General features: G+C 39.3%; 2 protein-coding genes across 2 annotated transcripts in view; one reads left to right on the forward strand and one right to left on the reverse strand.

Moving 5' to 3' along the window:
- The window catches only part of zgc:92429 (uncharacterized protein LOC445063 homolog), a 6,366-nt gene extending 4,815 nt beyond the window's left edge, over positions 1–1,551 (forward strand). Inside the window, exons 7-8 of the mRNA XM_035675804.1 lie at positions 524–586; positions 727–1,551. Coding sequence (XP_035531697.1) covers positions 524–586; positions 727–1,191 — 528 coding nt within the window. The 3' untranslated portion in view covers positions 1,192–1,551. The remainder of the gene's footprint in view (positions 1–523; positions 587–726) is intronic.
- A 1,959-nt stretch (positions 1,552–3,510) lies between these two features.
- Positions 3,511–19,640, reverse strand: part of si:dkey-172j4.3 (diacylglycerol kinase eta) — a gene marked incomplete in the record, with an annotated part of 70,724 nt that continues 54,594 nt past the window's right edge. Inside the window, 16 exon segments of the mRNA XM_035675609.1 lie at positions 3,511–7,825; positions 8,997–9,111; positions 9,307–9,420; positions 10,334–10,423; positions 11,155–11,260; positions 12,660–12,823; positions 13,740–13,874; positions 14,755–14,868; positions 15,027–15,134; positions 15,238–15,334; positions 16,284–16,391; positions 16,497–16,581; positions 16,805–16,903; positions 17,047–17,218; positions 18,183–18,248; positions 19,372–19,471. Of these exon segments, the coding sequence (XP_035531502.1) occupies positions 7,773–7,825; positions 8,997–9,111; positions 9,307–9,420; positions 10,334–10,423; positions 11,155–11,260; positions 12,660–12,823; positions 13,740–13,874; positions 14,755–14,868; positions 15,027–15,134; positions 15,238–15,334; positions 16,284–16,391; positions 16,497–16,581; positions 16,805–16,903; positions 17,047–17,218; positions 18,183–18,248; positions 19,372–19,471 (1,726 nt within the window).

Below are 19,640 nucleotides of genomic sequence, written 5' to 3' on the forward strand. Positions count from 1 at the left end.
CACAGTGTCTTTTACACACACACACACACACACACACACTGGTACAATAAAGTTTTGTGAGTAGGATTTAGTGGCATCTATTGGCGGAGTTGCAGATTGCAATTCCTTCGCCTCACCTTTCAAGCACAAAGGAGAAACTACAGCAGCTGCACGATGAATGCCCACGGCCCTATCTAGAGCCAGTTTTTGGTTTGTGGGCAACTGTAGAAACATGGTGGTTCAACATGGAAAACGACCTGCAGCGTCTGTAGATATAAAAGGCTCAATCGAAGGTAACAAAAACAAATAAATCCCTTATTTTCAGGTGATTATACATTAATAAAAACACATCTATGAGTATTATATTCTGCCAGTAGATCCTCCTAAATGTTACACACTGGACCTTTAAAACACAACCACACAACTAGCAAACAAGGAGCAATACAATTTCCTTAAAAGATCAGCAATGCACCTATTTATTAAACACAATAAAAAACTCAACTTGTTCTTCTCACTTAATTCTGTCTCTTTTCATCCTCTTTAGCTCTCTTGTCAAATCCAGTTTGAGGACAATAAGATTTTCAAGAGGGACTTCCACCTCTGGGGCGTGAGTACCTGCTATGATTACAGCGGGGGCGAGATTAGCTCACCTGTTGAAGTGATCCAAACCCTTTTGGCAGACTTTATGACGGCTGAAAGCGAAATCCTCTGCATCCAACTCTTTTCTTTGACTTCTCTTACCTTCAGGTGATCAACGTCAAACAGAGCGTGGTCAACATGGTCCCATCCAAAGTGGAGGTCACCCTACGTAAGGCCGACCAGGTGGCCTGGGGCAAACTGGAGGACCCCAACTACAAACCCGAGCCCGAGCCCATAGAGGACAACATGGAAACCACAGAGTCGTACCAGCCCGACTGGGACATCGCAGACGACGACATCAGCGACTCGGACGAAGACTGGGCCTACGACACGCGGGATAATAAAAAGAAGCCGTGGGACGAGGACGGGGAAGAGGAGCAGAAGAAGAATGAGGAAGAGAAGCAGAAGAAGAATGAGGAAGAGATACAGAATTTAAAGAGGAAGGAGGTGGAGGAGGAGATGAGGAGAGCGATGGAGGAGAGGAAGAAGGCAGAGGAGGAGAGGAAGAAGCTGGAGGAGGAGAGAAGGCAGGAGGAAGCGGGAGAATTCGAAGACATGCCAGATCTCGAGTAACCGCTCCGCTAAACGGCGTGAAGACCGGGTCTGGTTTGCATTAGGGAGGTAGAAAAAAAATTAAAATAGATTTTTTGTAATGAAGCAAATTAAATTTTTATTTCTGAAATAATCAGAGTCAAACTTTATGTGTTGTTGCTACAAATGAAATGTGGTAATTCGCAACCACGTTCTAACTTTGGAGGTCCTTCGGGGGAAGTTTTACGAGGTTGATTCTCTTGAAGGGGTGACTAACATCACACACACTGGATCCTTTATTATTTATTTAATTATAATGCTTGAAATGAAGTGAGGTTTCTTCTTAAAATGAGAATATTCTCAGATACAGCTGGATGAAATAAAGACTTCTCTATGTCTGAATTTCTGTCTTTTTGCCTCGCCTCTTCTTATGACTGTGTCTACAATGAACGACAGCTGAAATCAACACAGATAAATGGCCTGATCAATGCTATAGAGTTGTTATGCATCACACGTCCCACGCGCTGAAGCAGACAGATTAAGATTAATGATTCATTTAAAAGCCTAATGAATCATTTGAGTATCCACCGGTGTTATAGGCTGCAGCTGTAAACAAAACACTTAGCCTTTAGCTTATGAGTCATGCTGGAATTGTATTTCCACGCATGTTTTTTCATTAATATAAGCCTATTGTACATCAGCAAACACAACCTACATTGTGTTAGTCACTGACCAGCTTTACTACAGGCAAAGAAGGATTGACACAGTATGTGGTGTTATTGTTTTAGAACAAGCAGTTCTTTTTTTTTAATCCGACACCAAAGATTGTAGTCTTAACACCTCAGCATGCTTCAAATTGAAGAGCTAAAGGTTGATTTATACTTGATGGGTTTAATGGAGTCTTGCAGTGTCGATTTCGATTTAGTTGAGTGTTGGATTTTACCCGCTGATAGCAGAGCCACTACACTAGACTATATTGTGGTTTAAAGGACCAGTGGGAAGGATTCAGTGGCATCTAGTGGTTAAGTTGCAGACTACAACCATTTGAATACAGCTCAGCCTTCCAAGGAAAGCTACAGTGGCTAAAAAACTCGCAAAAAACATGAAAGAGCCATCTAGAGCCAGTGTTTGGTTTGTCTGTTCTGGGCTACTGTAGTAACATGGCAGACTCCGTAAAAGAATACTTGCTCCCTCTGTAGATAATAACTGTTCATTCTAAAGTAAAACATTTTCAGGTGATTATACACAAATGAAAACATAGTTATGAATATTATATTCAATTTCTGCCAATAGATCCTCCTAAATGTTACATTTAACCTTTCATTTTTGCCTGCAACTTATCCTACTCTATTTAGTACTACTGTTTTTCCTACAATAGGCACTCTAAAGTGAGGGATTTTCATTACTTTCAGTACACACATGCGACGGACTCCTATCCACATATTCCATACAAATTTAAGAAATTGTCTGTATCACAGAAACTTCAGACCAACCAGAACAAATGTTACACCATTTTTCTATATCATACTAAATATAGTCTTCGAAAGCAATTGGGTTAATTTAGTACTCATTTTTTACACTATTTTGTGATACAGTGATGGTGGACTAAAGTGTAAATCAAGCTTAAAAGTCTCTAAATCTCCAGTGCGAAAACTTTTAATAATTTTTCTAAACAGACGATCTATCAGACTTTATGCAGTAATTCGCCAGATATGCTAAAGTGGGGAAGAGCTAGGTTTTTTATTTATTCTTAACTGTTTGTATGATTCCAGCACCAGAAATTCCCTTAAATGAGGTCTGAAAGTTTCCGAAAGTGCAGTTAAATCAAGTTAAGGCCACAAAATTCTCTTTCAGAGAGATTGAAGAGGGAGTAGGATACCTTTGAATGCGGCCAATCGAGAACAGCTATTAAGACTTTTACCTTTAGACTTGGTCGGACGACGCGTTGCACGACCTAGTTCGTTTGAAGCATACTGAGTCCTTTACTATCTCTTCCCCTGCAAGGGAAAGAAAAACTGAAGAGCAGCAGGTCAACGGGGATGTGGGAACAACACAAAGGTAAAATTTCAGTGCTTAACGCCTGTAATTTACCAAACATCACTGACTAAAGGTATGGTCACGTGACATTTCCACCCTACAAGTTCACATTTGACTGTTTGGAAAGCTATTCTAATGTGTTTCAGCATATTTTGTACATTATCACACACCATTTATTGTATATTTATGTATATTTTCAGGGCTGAGTTTGGGGCAATTTTGTTAAATGGAAGTGTTTATTGTGACCAGACCTTGCATGCTGAAACTTTTCTCAGTATGGGTAATCATCATTGACACATTACACCAAAGGACACAAGCTTCACACTTCAATAATTCATTTAATCTCCAAAGGGTTGCGCTGACTTTGTCTTTGTTACACACTGCACACGATAACACAATAAAACACCTCGCAACGTACAAGGTCGTGCAACATCTAGTCTGGCTTCCAGCATTGCGCACACAGTCTTAATATATAGGCTGTTCAGATCAGGGGGGTGCGTTCACAAATGTTGTCTATGGAATACTGTTGCACAAACATGGTGGGGTGTTTGTAATCGGTGGGTTCGTTTCAGTTTCTCAGCTTTCTCTTATCAGCTCCATGTTGCTCCTTGGAAGAGTTTCAGTCAAAAAAAAATACGTTTTTACCGTTTTGAAAAATATGACACTCACACACACACACACAAAAAAAGATAAATTATGATGCTTTTAAAAGAACAAAATATATATAATCCTTGGTTAAAAGACCATTAAACATAGGCAACTTTTCTTTACAACCTCAAAATGGATTCCACCACATGTGTGTTACCCAAACTGGACATCTTTGTGTTCATTTTTCAGCACAACAAATGCTACTTAAAGCACAAGATAGTCTCTCAAATGATGTTACAATTTCAGAATTATACACAAAAAGTTCACCCAAATATTGGCTAAACATAGGCTGAATATGACATCTTTTTTTGTGTGTAAACGATTCATTAGCAGTCTGTAATAACACTGGAGAATTCCAATAACTTTGGCTTACTTCAATATCAACTAACTTTTTTAGAATACTATCTCAATACCAATTGGCATGACATTGGAAAGACATTTCCATGACATTGCTTTGCGGCAGTGGAATGACATATGAGCACATGTAATAAGATTGGCGTTAAATGGGAGATCTCAAGCTGCTGTGAGAGTAATTGTACAACCACTGATGTAATAAACATTTGTGTATACATCTTTATATATATATTTATCATTCTTTTACGTTTGGTTAGATATATTACATTTTATCAACACATTTTTGTCCGTATACATTTATCATAAATAAAAGATTTTTGTCATCAAATCAATTAAAAAAACACTCGTAAACACTCAGAAAAATCTTAAACACACACACGCACACATGCACACAAATGTCTTTTTTTCCCCATTAAGTTTGCTTCTTCGTAAAGTGCAAGGCAAGATACAGTAAACTTTGAAATGTACGACATACAACAACTTTCGCATCTGAAGCTCGCACACTTTCACACACACCTTGTATGTCTCGTATCCCACTGAACTCAGTACAAACTTGGCACAACACTACTAAAGCCTCTAAGGTGTAGAGCGTATAGCTGGCACACTATGGATACAGTAGCACAATCCTACCAGAGCTGGACATCTACAACGCCTCACAGTAACTCTGCTCTATCGAGGGATAGCTTGGGTTAGTTCCATAAACGTGTAAATAACTGAGAGAATCAAGAACCAACCCTTTACATAAGTGGGAAAAAGCACAGAAATGATACTTTACAAGTTTACAGCCTTGCTTGTGGATGTAATATCTAAGCTTCTGGATCAGACCCGAGTCAAAGTGTCGGCACGCTCATGTTTTGTCCCTTTTTTTTCAGTTTTTAAAGTGGTGGAGTTGCATCACGACAAATCAACTTTAGGCAAGTTGTGTATCATCAAAAGAAATACTTTTTTGTGGTTTTTCATAATGCCTTTACATGATGTTAGTTAACTCCACCTATGGGACTCTGCAGAGCTTACGGACATTTCTAGCTAATATTTGACTCAGATTTAATCTCGACTAGTGAACATTACTTCTCGATTACATCCTGGCCATTTAAACTTTTAAAGTAATACTCTGACATTTTAAGAAATTCACATTTTTGCTGTTTTAGCGTTAGATGAGAGGAACTCTGTCCATTCAGTACGGAGTTAGCTTCATGCCGGTTTATCCTAGTTTAGGCCAAAGCAAAGGAAACAGCTAGCTTAGTTAAATCAAACCTCTAACAAGTACAAAGCTATCTACTGTATCTGTATATTTAACACTTTTAGTAAAAGAATATGCTGTTTAATAAGTAATTGGCTTACACATTGGAGCTTTTTTTAACTGGATTGTAGCCTCATTATAGACAAATTGCTAGCTTCAAACTTTTTCGTGACAAAAAAAAAACTCTAGGACTTCTTGGTAACTAGTTTGCAAGCTTATAAGATACATGTAAATAACGTTTTGGGAGTTGCTTGAAGGCGTATTTTACTTTCGATGGTTCCAGTTTTTTTTTTTTGCTTTGCTAAGCTAAGCATGCCTCAGAGCTCTTTCTGTGCCTTTACTGAGTGGACATAGGTGAAAAAGATATTAATCTTCTGGCCTATGTTGCAGTAACACAGCAAAAATGTGAATTTCCCAAAATGTCTGACCATTCTTTCCAAGAACATTACTGTAAAACCTGGGTAGAAGTTGCCTCTAGAACCCGTGAACATCGATATTTAAGCCATTTCCGAACAGCAGCACGCGCATCCAAGATCATTTCATGTACTCGCTTTGGCCGTAGCTCGGTCAAATAATGATCATGAAATGTTGTGGTTTGTTCTAACCTGCTTGGAAAACCCTGTGGATAGACAGGGTGTAAATCAATACACTCTCTTTAAGTTTGGACAACACAGTAAAGTATTTGACATTTAAGTGTGTTTTTTTTGGCAGAATAAGTGTTCTCTCACGGTAAAACCCAGACCATCTGGTTCAGCAAGCAGGTTAAAACAAAAAAAAAGTATTTGCAAATGCTGCTGATTGGAACAAACAAGCTAGAAATCACTATTTTGAGGCAACTTCAGCCCTCACTGTGAGGCGAGGGAAGGCTAAGTATGCATGCAGGGACACACAGAACAGCATTAATTGGCTTTGATTATATGCACAGTGGCCAAGGAGTTTGTCAAAGGGGGAAGCAGCAAAGCCAGGACAGCTTCACAGATTACCATTGGGAAAATAAGATATACAAAAAAATAGATATATATTTGTAATAATAATAATAATAATAATAATCATAACGATGATAATAACAGCTTTTATCCACGAACAAGGCAAACTCAAATATCAACTCTTATTCTTATATTACATATACAATCAGGAGTATGGCAAAGTAGGAGCAATATACTGAGTAGCTGTAATGTTTTGTTAAGGTGTCCTTGATGCTTCCTCCTTCTGTAAACACCTTCACCATACACTGCCAAAAAAACTTATTGAGTCATTTCATCTGGTACTGTATCTCAAAATTCAAAAGTGGAATAAAAACAAAACAAAAAAAAAGTGCCGTGGGATGAATTATTTTTTTTTTTACTCCCACATAAGTCACATTTTAGACCTTGATAATAACTGAGCAATGTACCGTGCTTCAAATCCCACAGTTGGATCTTTTCAGAAAAGGCTGAATTCCAGATGAAATGACTCATCATAAAAGAACATTATTTTTGCAGCGTGGCTGCATAGCCTCGGATCACACAAGTCAGACAACAGCCTATTAAGAACCACTTTAGAACCACAACAGTAGAACCTTTGTGAAATCTTATATAATTTATCATTTAACATTATCATTATTCACAGGTTAATACAAGTCCACACGAGTACATTCCTCAGTACATTTTTTGCAACATTTAAGATATCCCCCCAGTTCAGTAGACGATAAGGTTGAGATGTTTCAGGTTGTTCATTTTGTTGATTTGTTGCCGTTTGAAGTTCTCATGGCAGTAGCAACAACAAATAAATACTCTTCGAAAGTCTTGAGAAAAATCAAAAGTCTAAAGGCTATTCGTAAGTTCAGAAATAAAACGACTTAAGTTAGAGAGAAAATAATTAAAAGACTAACAACTTAAGATAGATATAAAATAAGATGGCGGCACTCGACATGCAAGGAGAGCACCACGTAAACACAATTCTTTGTCCAAAACAAAAACAACAAAAAAAGTTTGCGAGAACATTTTGATTCCACGCCTCCCTTTGTCCTCTGTTTGATTCGCTGCTGGCCAAGGCAACTTCCTAACTCAAGCAGGTAAACAGAACCAAAAGCAGAATGCCAGTGGTGAAGCAATGCGATGCAAAGCCAGGCCCCTTACGTTAAAACGATAAATAATAAAAAAACAAGAAATAAAAACTTCTCCCTGCGAAATGGAGGATAAAGAAGTTAGACAGGGAGGAAATGGCATAAATGTTGGGAAGATGGTTTTCCTTTTCTTCCTCACACCTCTGTCAGGCCACTGGGTATCGCGATTAGGAGGGGAGAAGAACAGGAGGGGTGCTCCTCACCCCTGGTTGTTATGGGGAAAGCACCTCCTGCAAAACTTCAGTTCCCCGAAGAATCTGCCTCACCGGCCCCACTTTTGATATCCCAATTTCCTGCAAGAGAGAGAGAGAGAGAAACTAAATTAAAACGACAAAGTATGCATGTCTTTCTTTGTCGACAATAAATAAATAAACATTACCAATATGACAAAAAATGCTGATACAGATGCTGCAGATGCGGGTTAGTATTTCCGATCTTGAAGTGTAGCAGCTGTAAACCTCCCCAAAATGAATGGATTAACATATGAACCAAGACCGGCTGCCTACATCTTCTTTTAGAGTAGGTGCACAAAAAGACACAAAACACCTTCAAAGATCTGATAATGGAAACTGTTAGCTACCAACCCTATCCCGACCCTTGACCCTAACCCTAAGCTATACGGAACTTATATGGCTCTGAGACACGGTTTCACAACACAGTGCAGAAGTGGATCAGGCTCCATAAAGCCTAAATATAAATCACAAATTCCTGGAACAGCTGTGATCCAGATCCCCACAAATCGGATCAGATCCTTAGCTGTTTCTCTTTCTAGACAAAGACAACTAATATGGCTTGCATATTGTGGCCTTGAGCATGATTGCAGAACACGATGAGGAGTTTTTGACATCTGGCATACGGACTCTATATCCATTACTATCCATAAATAAACGCCTGGATCAGGGCTCAGAACATCCTGAGCCGAAATGTCGCTTCTCGTTCTAAACAAAGGGAACTTGTATGGTTTGTATACTGTGGCTCTGAGGCATGATGACACATGGTGGAGTTTTTGACAGCTGGCATACCTAGGGCAAACAATCAATCTAATGTCTGAATCAGTTAGGGACTTCCTTCAGATGAACTATAGTTTCTCCTTCTAGACAAAGGAAACTACATATCAGTCCCTAGATTTTCTAATGCAATGAGTTTTTTTGAAGGACTTTTTTCTGTATAATTCATTAAAAATGTATGTCGTTCCAGTGAGAGTAACATTGCTGGTATTTTGGTGACGTATGACTCAGCATTTTGCACGGCCGACTGCTATGATTGGTGAAACTCGCAGGAAACTACAGGGATTTGTAAAATGAGCTGAAAAGGTCGCACAGAATTCACAGCCATTGGATGAATGTGCGTTAATTGTTGTGATCGCAACTTCCTGGAGGGACTGAAATGTGGCTGTCATACTGACGCATGGTTGCGTATCTGATGACGTAAGCTTTGAATCAGGGCTCTGTCCCGATCGCTTACCTGAGAGAGAGCTGTTGGACTTCTGCTTGTGGAGCTTCTCTCTCTCCTTCTTCACCTTGGGTATGATCTTCAGCTTCATACTGCTGCTGCTCTTACTGCTGCTCCTCACCGAGTCCTAAAAAAAGAAGCACAGATCGTTGGGAACGTGGAAATGCACCCAAGAAATATACGAGATTTTGAGACTGGGATATCAGAAAGGGTAGATGGGCTGAGCAATGACACTGTGGCACCTGGTTGGTTGTTAGACTGTGATAATACAATGGATTTCCTCTCACACACAGACAAACACAGACTGAATTCAAACCCCTACCTCCTCTGAACACTGCATGAGCGGACAGATCCAGTGGATGTCGTCCAGCTTGTGGAGCTCGGCACTGAGGCTGTTCAGAGTCGACCGAAGCTCTTCTTCCTCGGGAGAATCCGACTGTGGAGGATGAGGAGCGGGATGTCAGTGTAATATCTATTTATTTCTCAACTGTGATTTCTGGTCCTGGTGTGATATTTGATCATGGGGATGGATCACAACGTACAATAGCGTGCCTGAAGACATTTTTGGAAAATATCCTCCATCTGTGAATCTTAGAATGCTAAATGCTAACATCTGCTTTGTGTTCCCTGCTTATCTGAAGATGATGTACATTTTGACACCCTACGTATATCATGCAAATTCACCGATTTGTAAACAGTAAACATCTGTTAACCTTTAATTCTGTCAACAGTAGGGGCGTATTGCAAATTCTTTCAAACTGAAAGCGATTTACATATTATGCTAATACTTTCTGTTTGCTGCCTTATTTATCCGCGTCTAATCATCACAGTTTCATTTCATCTTATCTCTCTCATTGCAAGTGAGTTTAGGGAAGCAAAATGACTGCTTGAAGTTCATCATTTCAATGTCATGTCAGAATTACGTAGGATTAAATTAGCGAAAGTCTGAAAAAGGTTGTAAACATTTCAAAAGTGAGGCAGATAAAAAGCAGAGCAGAAAAACAGCAGATAAGAACAAAACAGAGAGGGAGGTGAATTTAGATAGAAATTAAAGTACGTCCCCAGCATTGTTGTAAGCATCGTTGTCATGTCATGGTCGCAGGAGTGTTAATATATTTGCTCTTCTGCACAAAGGGCTATTGTGACATAAGGTAAATGTCCTCACAGGGAAAATTAAGCTATAGCAAACAAATCCCGAGCAAAAGACAATGAACAGACAGAAAGCGAAATGTGAGACGTCAAGGCTTGAATGGGCTTCAGCAGAGACGGAGAGACCGCGGAGGGGAAGAGAATAGGCGAGGGAAACAAAACAACACAGAGGAGACGTGGATGAAATTGTAGAGTTGTACCAGTAGTTTTCCATCCAGCAGCATCTTGGTCTCAGCCTGGAGAACTTTACTGCTGTTGACGATTTCCACCGCCGTGCTGCGACTTAGACACTGAAAATACAAATGATTGTTCAACATTGAGGTCACCCTGACCCAATAATAAAATGTGCAATGTAAAGCTGAGGATACAGGTGATACACAAGTCCACTTTGTTTCACTAAAATATCAGAACAAGTTATTTATCATTAAAAAAAAATGTCTATGGTTTATTTATTGTAGTCAGTATGCCTCAAAAATCTACTCCCATTTCTCAGTGTTTAATATTTGCACTTAGACTTTTGATGTTTGATTTTACTACAACAGGGAACTCCTAACAGATGTACCAGTTTACAAAAATCCCAAAATGTTGTAGTTTATGTATATGCAACTTGCAATACAAGATCTGCAGACTGTACAGTTCCAATGATTAAATAAAGTGAACCCAAAGCGTCCAATATTAGATGAATTATAAGATCTTATAAATAATTCTGTGACTAATTAAAGAAAATATTTAGAACAGCTGTCAAATAATCTAATACATTTTTATTTTATTTCCAAATGCCCTTTGTCCCAAATCTGTGTTTATTACACAATGCCACTTTTCCCAATGGCCGTCTATTTATTAATATCACTATGTCAATGATGCGTTTCAGATTAACAGGCTGCAGAATTAACAGCCTGTAAACTGACATGAGACCCAGGCGTATTGCTAAAAATGTGTATGCTTTACCCCTCCATTTCATCAATCAAATCAGCCATATGTCCATCCATCTGTCTCCCTCTCCTCCTCCTCGGTGTCTTACCTCAGGGCTGGACAGTTTGGCCTCTGTGAGCACCAGGGCGGTGGCGTTGACGGCGTGAGCCAACTCTTGCTCCACCAGCTTGTGGGTCTTGGCTGCCTCACGGATCCTGGGAAGGACGAGGGAGGAAATCATCGACTTGAAAGAGCTGTAATTATTATTTCAACATGCTGAAAGGGCACAATTATGATGATTACTCCAACAAGTTGTCTCTTTCTGCATCTCTGAGTTCAGTTTGTAGATGTTTGGATTCAAAACTTTGCCAAGATTTTGACCTGTGAATGACAAAGCTTAATTACATTAAAATGAAGCCCTCCATACATTTCCTTGTTGACTCTTAAATTGCTCAGGTTTTCTCACTGAAACTTAATCGATGTAAGTCTTCTCAACTTGGTAATACGTGGAAAATCACATACTGCACACCCTTTATTCTGCTCTCAAACTGTCCATATCAAATATCTTCCCTTTCTCCGCGACCAGGAGAAATCCCCTTTATGACCGTTTCTCAGCTTCTGAGATAAGTTTACAAATGTAATTAAGATATTCATCATCCTGAAAGGGGGATTTGTTTTGTAAACATCATTGAGAAGATTATAATAAACCAGTCAAACTGAGAAGTCCTCAGAGGAACACAAATGGTTTATAAGTGCGAAAAAGAGAAATAAAATGGCTCATCAGTGCAACAGAGAAAAACTTAGCAAATGAGAGAGCTAATTGCGGTGGGAAGCACAAATCCCAAAATGTAGAGCAAAATTCCCCCTTGACCCTTCTTAACACAAAAACACACAAATGTTAATTATAAAACAGGAAGGTTGCTGATAAGCTTGTGTTAGAGGCCTTTATGCAAGACCAACAGAGTGTAGATCACACAGCGAAAAACTCAAACTATGTATGTGTACCACTGATGGTAAGCTGCCTCTAGTGGTATGCAGAGGAAAATGAAATAAATAAATTTAAAAGGACATATAATGCAATGAATATACTACAAATCATTGAATGCCAATACTTAAAATATGAGACTGCTGAAATTTCCTGTGATATTTTTGTTTCAATATTAGCCTCTGTTTACGCGTACATCCATGATTAGGAAGAAGCTAAAAATGTCCTAGCAAGATAATAAGCGGAGGTAAAATGAATGGTTCAAAAACACTGCAATCGTGGCTCCAAACAGGAACCATTAGGAACAGGAGTGTGGACCAGGGGCCGCCCTTTTCCACCAAATTAGGTTCTGTTCAGGATTCAACAACAGTTGAGAATAAATAATCTTCTCCTGCGTGAACGGTCCATCACTGAGTAGAGTCCTGCGCTACTGTATTTATCCGTCATAAAGGTGGTATTTGGAAAGCCTACCTGGTGTAAGAAGTTTGTCAGTTAAAATATGACACTCGAAGTTTTGAGGTCCGAAATATCAACCGAGGGCCTTTAAATGTTTTCTCCAGCTGTCAAAATGTCTTCAAACCTCAACCTGCTTCCTGTACACGCTACAGAAAACATGAAGTGATTCTTACTTATTGATGAGGGTGTCGGCCACGATGCCCAGCTGCTGAACCTGAGCGCACTCCTCCTCAGTCAGGTACTCCATGGACTGCTGGGAGTTAAGGCGGGGCCTGCTGTCGCGGTAGCTGTCGATCTTCCTCTTATCCTCCCATGACTTAAGCGTGCTCTCGAATGCCTGGTTGTACAAAAACGGCAAGGAATTAGGCTCAAGTCACCCGGAGACTGGTGTGTTTGTTCCTTTTCGGCACTGAGACAAGCACATAAGGTTCAGTCGCTTCTTGAAAATACAAAAATGCAATCGCATTCTGATTAAAGGTGGTTCTTAAGGTATTGTGTGCTTGTGTAGATATAAACTGAAAACTCAAGGTAGCAATCAGAATGAGGACACAAGAATATATGGAAGAGGTTCCAGTATAAACAGTTGCTTTTTTACCTCATGCCTGAATGAGATACACAAGGAAAAAACTGTATTTTTATTTGAACTGAGCCAACTGAGGGCGAAAAAAGCAAAACAAGGAAAAACAGACAGAAAAGGTTGTTTTATTACATCCAGATATGAATTTAATTTAACACTCTGTCAATAAACATCCCTCAACCGGGCATCCAGCAGGGACGACGCTCACCTGAAACATTACTGTCACCGTTTGACTGAATAAAAGCCACATTTAGGAGGATAAAACCAGTGAGCCAACATTCTTCTCTCTCTCTGCTGTACTTAAGGAGGGAAACCATGGAAACAAACTGCCCAAATGTGCTTGGCTCAAGAGAGCTCTCAAAGGTTTGAGCAGCGTGAAGAGAGAACAAACACAGTGGGTATGAATTTGATTTAAGAAATCCCAAAATAGAAAGAGTCAACAACATGGGTAGAGAACTGAAGCCGGAGAGCCGAGAGTGGATTTTTAAGCTGCAATATTTATAAAAGGAAGAGTATTTCAAGCCAATACTGCTGTTTTACATATACATACAGTGTTTTTAAAGCATTTCTATACAGTGAAAATTAAACTAGATGTATTCAGTAGAAATCATGAGCAACATTTAAATGTTCTGGCTATATTATTCAGCAGATAATTCATATTCAAGTTGGACATTACTCTGTCTCTGGTGAGCATCTGTGCTCGGTTCTTGTGGTTGATCTTGACGATGCCAGGCGGCTGGATCCAGGCCTCTCCGTCCACCTGCACAGGGACCCCCTCCTCCCCGAGGATGGTGATCTTCACCTGGCGGCACTGAGACGCAACAGAGCAGAAAACAGCAGCTGTCAGATGAGACTTCTTGTTCTTTTTTTTCCTTCCAAGCATAGAGTGCTTTTTTTTTTTTTTAAATGCTTGACCTCATCTGTCCTCTGCTGTTGGACATTGAGCATGTGATCCTGTCAAATCGGCACCTTTAAAAGCTACAGGAATAGCACCAGCGATTTTATTTTATTACATTAGGTATCTGTACTCTCTGTGTTAAAATGCCCGATGGGCCAAAGACATATAAGGCTTTGTCTATTTTATTCCATCCCCCAAATGGTTTCCTTTTTCTAAGCTGTCAAACTGTTATCTCCTGTGACATTCTGTTTTAACCAAAGAATGATCAAATTAAAGTACAAAAACGCCACTGAAATACTGTTCTTGTGACTGAAAGGGAAATGTTTCTCATTCACATCAGGTTTAGAAGATTAAAATAAACTCCAGTACATCTGTCTTTGTGTACAGCTGCTAACCCCTGCACAACTTACTCGAGGTTGTTTGCTGTTTTGCAATCTAAGAATCTAAGCGTTTTCATTTAATGTTGAAGTTATTTTGAACCACTTAAACTGAAATGAGAATAACAGTCTACAGCTATATTAGCATCTCTGCGAGGCTGTACTTAAATTCTGTTGATGTTTAGCAATTTAACATATTCCCCAATCTTAGTTTAACGTGTGAGCATGCTAACATCTGCTCTAGCACTACACAAGTACAGCTGGGGCTGATGGTAACGTGATTAGTTTGAACCAAAGTACTGAACAAAAGAACGTCTAATATTTTCAATAAATTGGACGTGATGAAACCATTTGAGACTGTAACTGTGATTAGAAATGTGTGTCCATTATAAGAAGGGGTGTGTGTTGTGTGTTACCTGTGCAATGCGGTGGTGCTGCAGGTTGATGACTCTGGACATGGCCATCTGCATGCTGCCAAACACCGCCACCACCTCCAACTTCTTATCGTCAAATGACGGAGCGCCAAAGTTCTGAACAAAGGAGATGAGAGCAATCTGTCACCTTCAAATGTGTCTGTTAAACATAACTGAAACTGATGTTTAATGAAGCTGTGCAGCTTTTACATAAAATAAAAGGTATTTCTTGGAGGTGTAGATACACTCTATGCTTCTCCTTTCACTACACTCACATTATCCTCCTTGGTTCCTCCCCAGAAGTTGATTCCTCCTGCATAGCTGGGGATGTTGAGCACAGCCAAGCCCTGCAGACTCGGCAGAGACATGGGGACACCGTCACACTGAAGACAGAGAGAGGAGAGGAAGTTATAAAGGAAGAAAAACACAGGATGCTAGAGGAAAACAGCTGATAGCATTTTGTTTCCCAAAACGTGTGTGTCTGACCTCTAGCTGAACTCGCTGCTCCAGGTTCTTGTACGTCTTCTGGACCAGCTCTTTAGTCCCTAGCACTCCGTACCACATCATGTTCTTGGTGCGACTGCTGCAGGAGGAGACAGGAGTGAAGAAACCAATCAACACTGGTTTTGTTTCATCAGAATCAAACTTTGTCGACCAAATTAAACTATGTCCTCGTGGTATTCAACATAGAAACACAAGCTTTTCCTACATAATGTAACAATCATGTAGTTTTAATTGGTTTATTGGTCACCAATTTTAATTATTTGCAGTTAAAGGTGCAAAATGTTGTGAACCACATACAGCACCCCAGTTGTCAAATTAAGTCAAAAATTGACCCAAAATCCAAAAGTTAATTAATTTAATTTAAAATCTGATGTCTGCATATATTCATATCTCACTGCACTGTAACTGTGCTATAATTCTTAATCCCCATGTTTAATCTGTCTTGTTCTATTTTAGCATATTTTTTATCTTCCATCTTAATTTACTTGTTGTCCTGTTGATATGCCTTTTGTTTTGTTTTCTGTTTTGTTTAGATCTTGTCTTACTGCCTTTCATCTCTTATGTAAAGCACATTTACATGACCTTGCTGCTGAAAGGTGCAAAAGGTGATCCTTTATTACTCTTCTATAACATCAGTAGTTAACAATGATCTGCACTCTCACGGTACTTGACACAGATGTTCCATTAGCAATGTGTTGTTTGTTCTGGGTATTGAACCCTCAACACAATCAGGATATGGAGATGGGCTTTCTTTATATGCAGATGATTTGCTGCTGTATGTGTCTGACCCTGTTTCATGTATAATCAGTATTATTGAGAATGTATTGTATAATTTAAGTATTATTCTAAATGTGTGTTTCAAGAATACTACATCAGTGCTGACCTTTGGTGGAGAAACACTAAACAGGAAATAATACAGTTTTACAGTTGCAGCACTAATATTTGTTGTTGGCAAAGAGAGCTGTTGAGTTACATGATTTATTAAAATGCTCTGTGAACAGATTATAATTAATTTTTTGTGTTCATACCTGCATTTTTTAGGGTGCTCATCTCTCTTGTTGTTGAACTCAAGGGAAATCTTGGCATCCAGGCCAATGCCAAAGTAGTTGTTCATCACACACTTCTCTGAGCACTGACTAAAAATACAGAAAATACATAGATTGTTTATCAAAATCATAATACAAGGGCACATTAGTAAGCCACAGCTGGTATGTGAAGAACACGGATGTACAAAAACTTACACGGTGTCCTCGCTGAAGGTGACTGTGTTGAGGCTCTCTGGTTTCTCAAGGACAATGGGTGAGGTTGGACTTAAGCTTCCTTGACCTGAGAATCATAATTTGTCAAAAAATAATAGTTTCATTTTAAAATTGGAACTATCAGTGTTTTTAAAAACAAAATAATGGCAGAGTCATTCTTGAAGGAATGAGTCGCCTTCAAACCCTTTCTGACAAATTGCAGTGGTAAGAGTTTTTAAAATACTGATGTATTTTGGAGTATGTCCCTTCTCCTCGTATCCTTGCTGAAATCAAACTAAAGGGACACTTACGTGGCTCAGCATCCTTCAGCTCCTCGCTGTTTTCTCTTTTGATGGAGGACGAGGACGACATCCTCTGGACCTGCGTGTGTCGGTTCTGCTCGTCCACCACTGAAAAGGTGACATAAGTGAACTTAATGCAGCACAAATCAAGGCATGATTGTGTCAAAATGATACCAAAACAAAAATGGAGGAATAGTGAGACAAGGAAAACAATACATTTCTAGCTGTTACCGGAGTGGCCCTCATCCTACCTTTCTCAGCCTGTTCGATGATCTGTCTGAGTGCTTTCTTCAGGCTGTTGGCTCGCAGCATCAGCTGCTCCTTGGAACGGTACGTTTTACCCTCTGAACCTGACTCTCCGCCACTTTCTCCAGGGCTCGAGCTGCCACTCTCCTGGCTGGGTACCGAACCTGCTGGCACCACCTGGATATGGCACGATAAAGAAAAGGAAATATCCTCTTGCTATAAAATACATCCTTGTTAAGTGATCTTTCCCCTGTGAGATTATCATTCATACATTTTTACTGTTCCTGCTCTGTAGAACCTCATAGTAGTGCAACATCTCCTGTCTCCCTCATATTTCTGGAAAATAAATCCATATTTTATTTATCAAATATGAAAGGATGCTTGATGCAAAGCTAAAATTCAGCGCCTTTCCCCTTTTATTGAGCGGGAGGTTGAAATCATACTGACATTTTGAGGGCTGCGTTATTTCCGACATCAATCTGTGAATAAAAGACTCCAAAGGGAGCACAGACACAAAAAGCTATACACGGTTTTGTTTTTTAGCTCCTGTGAGGACACTTAAGATGCTGAAAGAACCATCATTGCTTTTACTACTACTACTCCTGCAAAGGTTGAATCAGGGGGATTTACTCTCAACTCTCTCTCTGATGTTGCAACTGAGGAGAAACACTTTATATCCTCTCTGAGCTAACACCAGTCAGTATCTCAGAAATATGGTGCGTTACTCTTCTGTTCAACTTTACCTTTATCGTTACCCCACTAAGTGGAAGATATCTGAAACTGACATTTTGTGCCTATTACTTAATAACAAAGCACAGTCAACCCATGATTCCTCATCAAAATATCATGTTTTTAAAGTACATAGTATTTAACTGGTAAAATGCTAAGATAATAACTTTAATCATCTGGTGACCCCTTAGAGGGATCCTGACCCTCAGGTTGGGAGCCACTGTCATAGACAACCATACTAATACTGCTCAGTTAAACAGTAAATATAGGCTTTTCATCCAGTTCAAATCTCATTTTGGTGCAAAACACTTTCGATATAAAGAATTATAATTTTGGATGGTTTTGTGATTTTTAATCAAGCTACACTGATTGCTATGATTATTTCATATTGATTATAATTGTGTGTTATTACCTGGGCCTCCGCTTCCTCACTTAAGGCCTTTACAAGGGAATCGAGCTTCTCGTTCAGCAGTGCACACTGGGAGAAGAGACAGACAGAAATAGGTTTTTTATTGTTTATACAGCTTACTTGAAAATCTTATAGGGGAGTGTAAATTGGGAGATACAGTACACATGAATGCTGGGCAGAAGTTCCTAAATGTGTGCAACTGCAGTAACACCTTAAAACTAGCGTGAAATCAATACCTTTACAGCACACAGAGGTCTTTTATTTGCAGACGCAATAGGTGAATTTCCCTTCGGGCAACAATAAAGCTTCACATTATTTGGATAAAGAGAGATAAGCTGGACGGAGCTCAAAGCGCTCTGACAGGAAGGTTTGGATGAAAGCTCGAGACGCTTCTGTCAGGCAAAAAGATTTTCCCTTTTTGGAAATGTCTCACAAACAGCTTCTTTTAAGAAAAAGATTTGGCAATCCACTCTTTTCGTTGTAGTTCCACCTTTACTGTTGGAAAATCATCTTTTTCCAACAGTAAACAGTAAACAGTATTTGACAGTATCACATATATGTTCTGCATAAGCTTGTTCTATAAACTATGTTATTTACACTAAAGAAGAGTAAAATATTCAAACTTAGCGACTCAATTTCCACCAAATTCAGCCTGACATATTTTATACCTTTGGAAACTACGGGATCTCCATTACATCATTCATTTAGAAAAAGTGCACACATTTCTTTAAGAGTCTAAATTAAATCCAAAAATACTGCTGGAATCAGCTGTTACAGAACAGTCTAGTACCACTGTCAAACTGATGTCTATATTACCTAACTTATTAAGAAAATGAAAATAGAAGACACACCTAGCTCTAACTTCAGGTTAGTTTTTTCTTCATTGAAGTGGGAGTATTTCAGGTAGAAAAGTGACTTTAACCTACTTTTCCAACTGTTACAAAACACATCCACATCTCTTTAATACTCATATTCCTTCCAGCTACAGCTGTTCTTTAAACTGCCTTGATATAATGTGTCAAATATTTGAGTAGATAGAATATATGGACTACTAGAGGGAATGATGAACCTTCAACTATTTCTGTCAAACTCTATTATGTATACACACACACACAAACACACACACTGCCCACTAGTTACTGTTATACAAGCTCTTACATAATACATACGATTACACACAAAAACCATTTACCTTCTTTGCCATGGCATCTGCCTCCTCCTTGTTCTCTGTGGCTCTCTCGTACGCCTTCCCCACCTCCGCCACAAAATCATTCACCGTCCCACACAGAAACCTGACGGGGGAGGTGGAGAGAGAGAGAGAGAGAGGAGGGAGAGAGGGAGAAGGAAATGAGTAGGAAGGTTAACATGATTAACGATGAAAATTTAACAAATTAGCAGGTGAACACATTTCAGATTTGGTGATTCACTGTGCAGTGTTTGAAGATTTCACACACACACACA

The sequence above is a fragment of the Morone saxatilis genome, unplaced genomic scaffold (assembly GCF_004916995.1).
Source record: "Morone saxatilis isolate NCDOM2014 unplaced genomic scaffold, NCSU_SB_2.0 Contig4, whole genome shotgun sequence".
Lineage (NCBI taxonomy): Eukaryota > Metazoa > Chordata > Actinopteri > Moronidae > Morone > Morone saxatilis.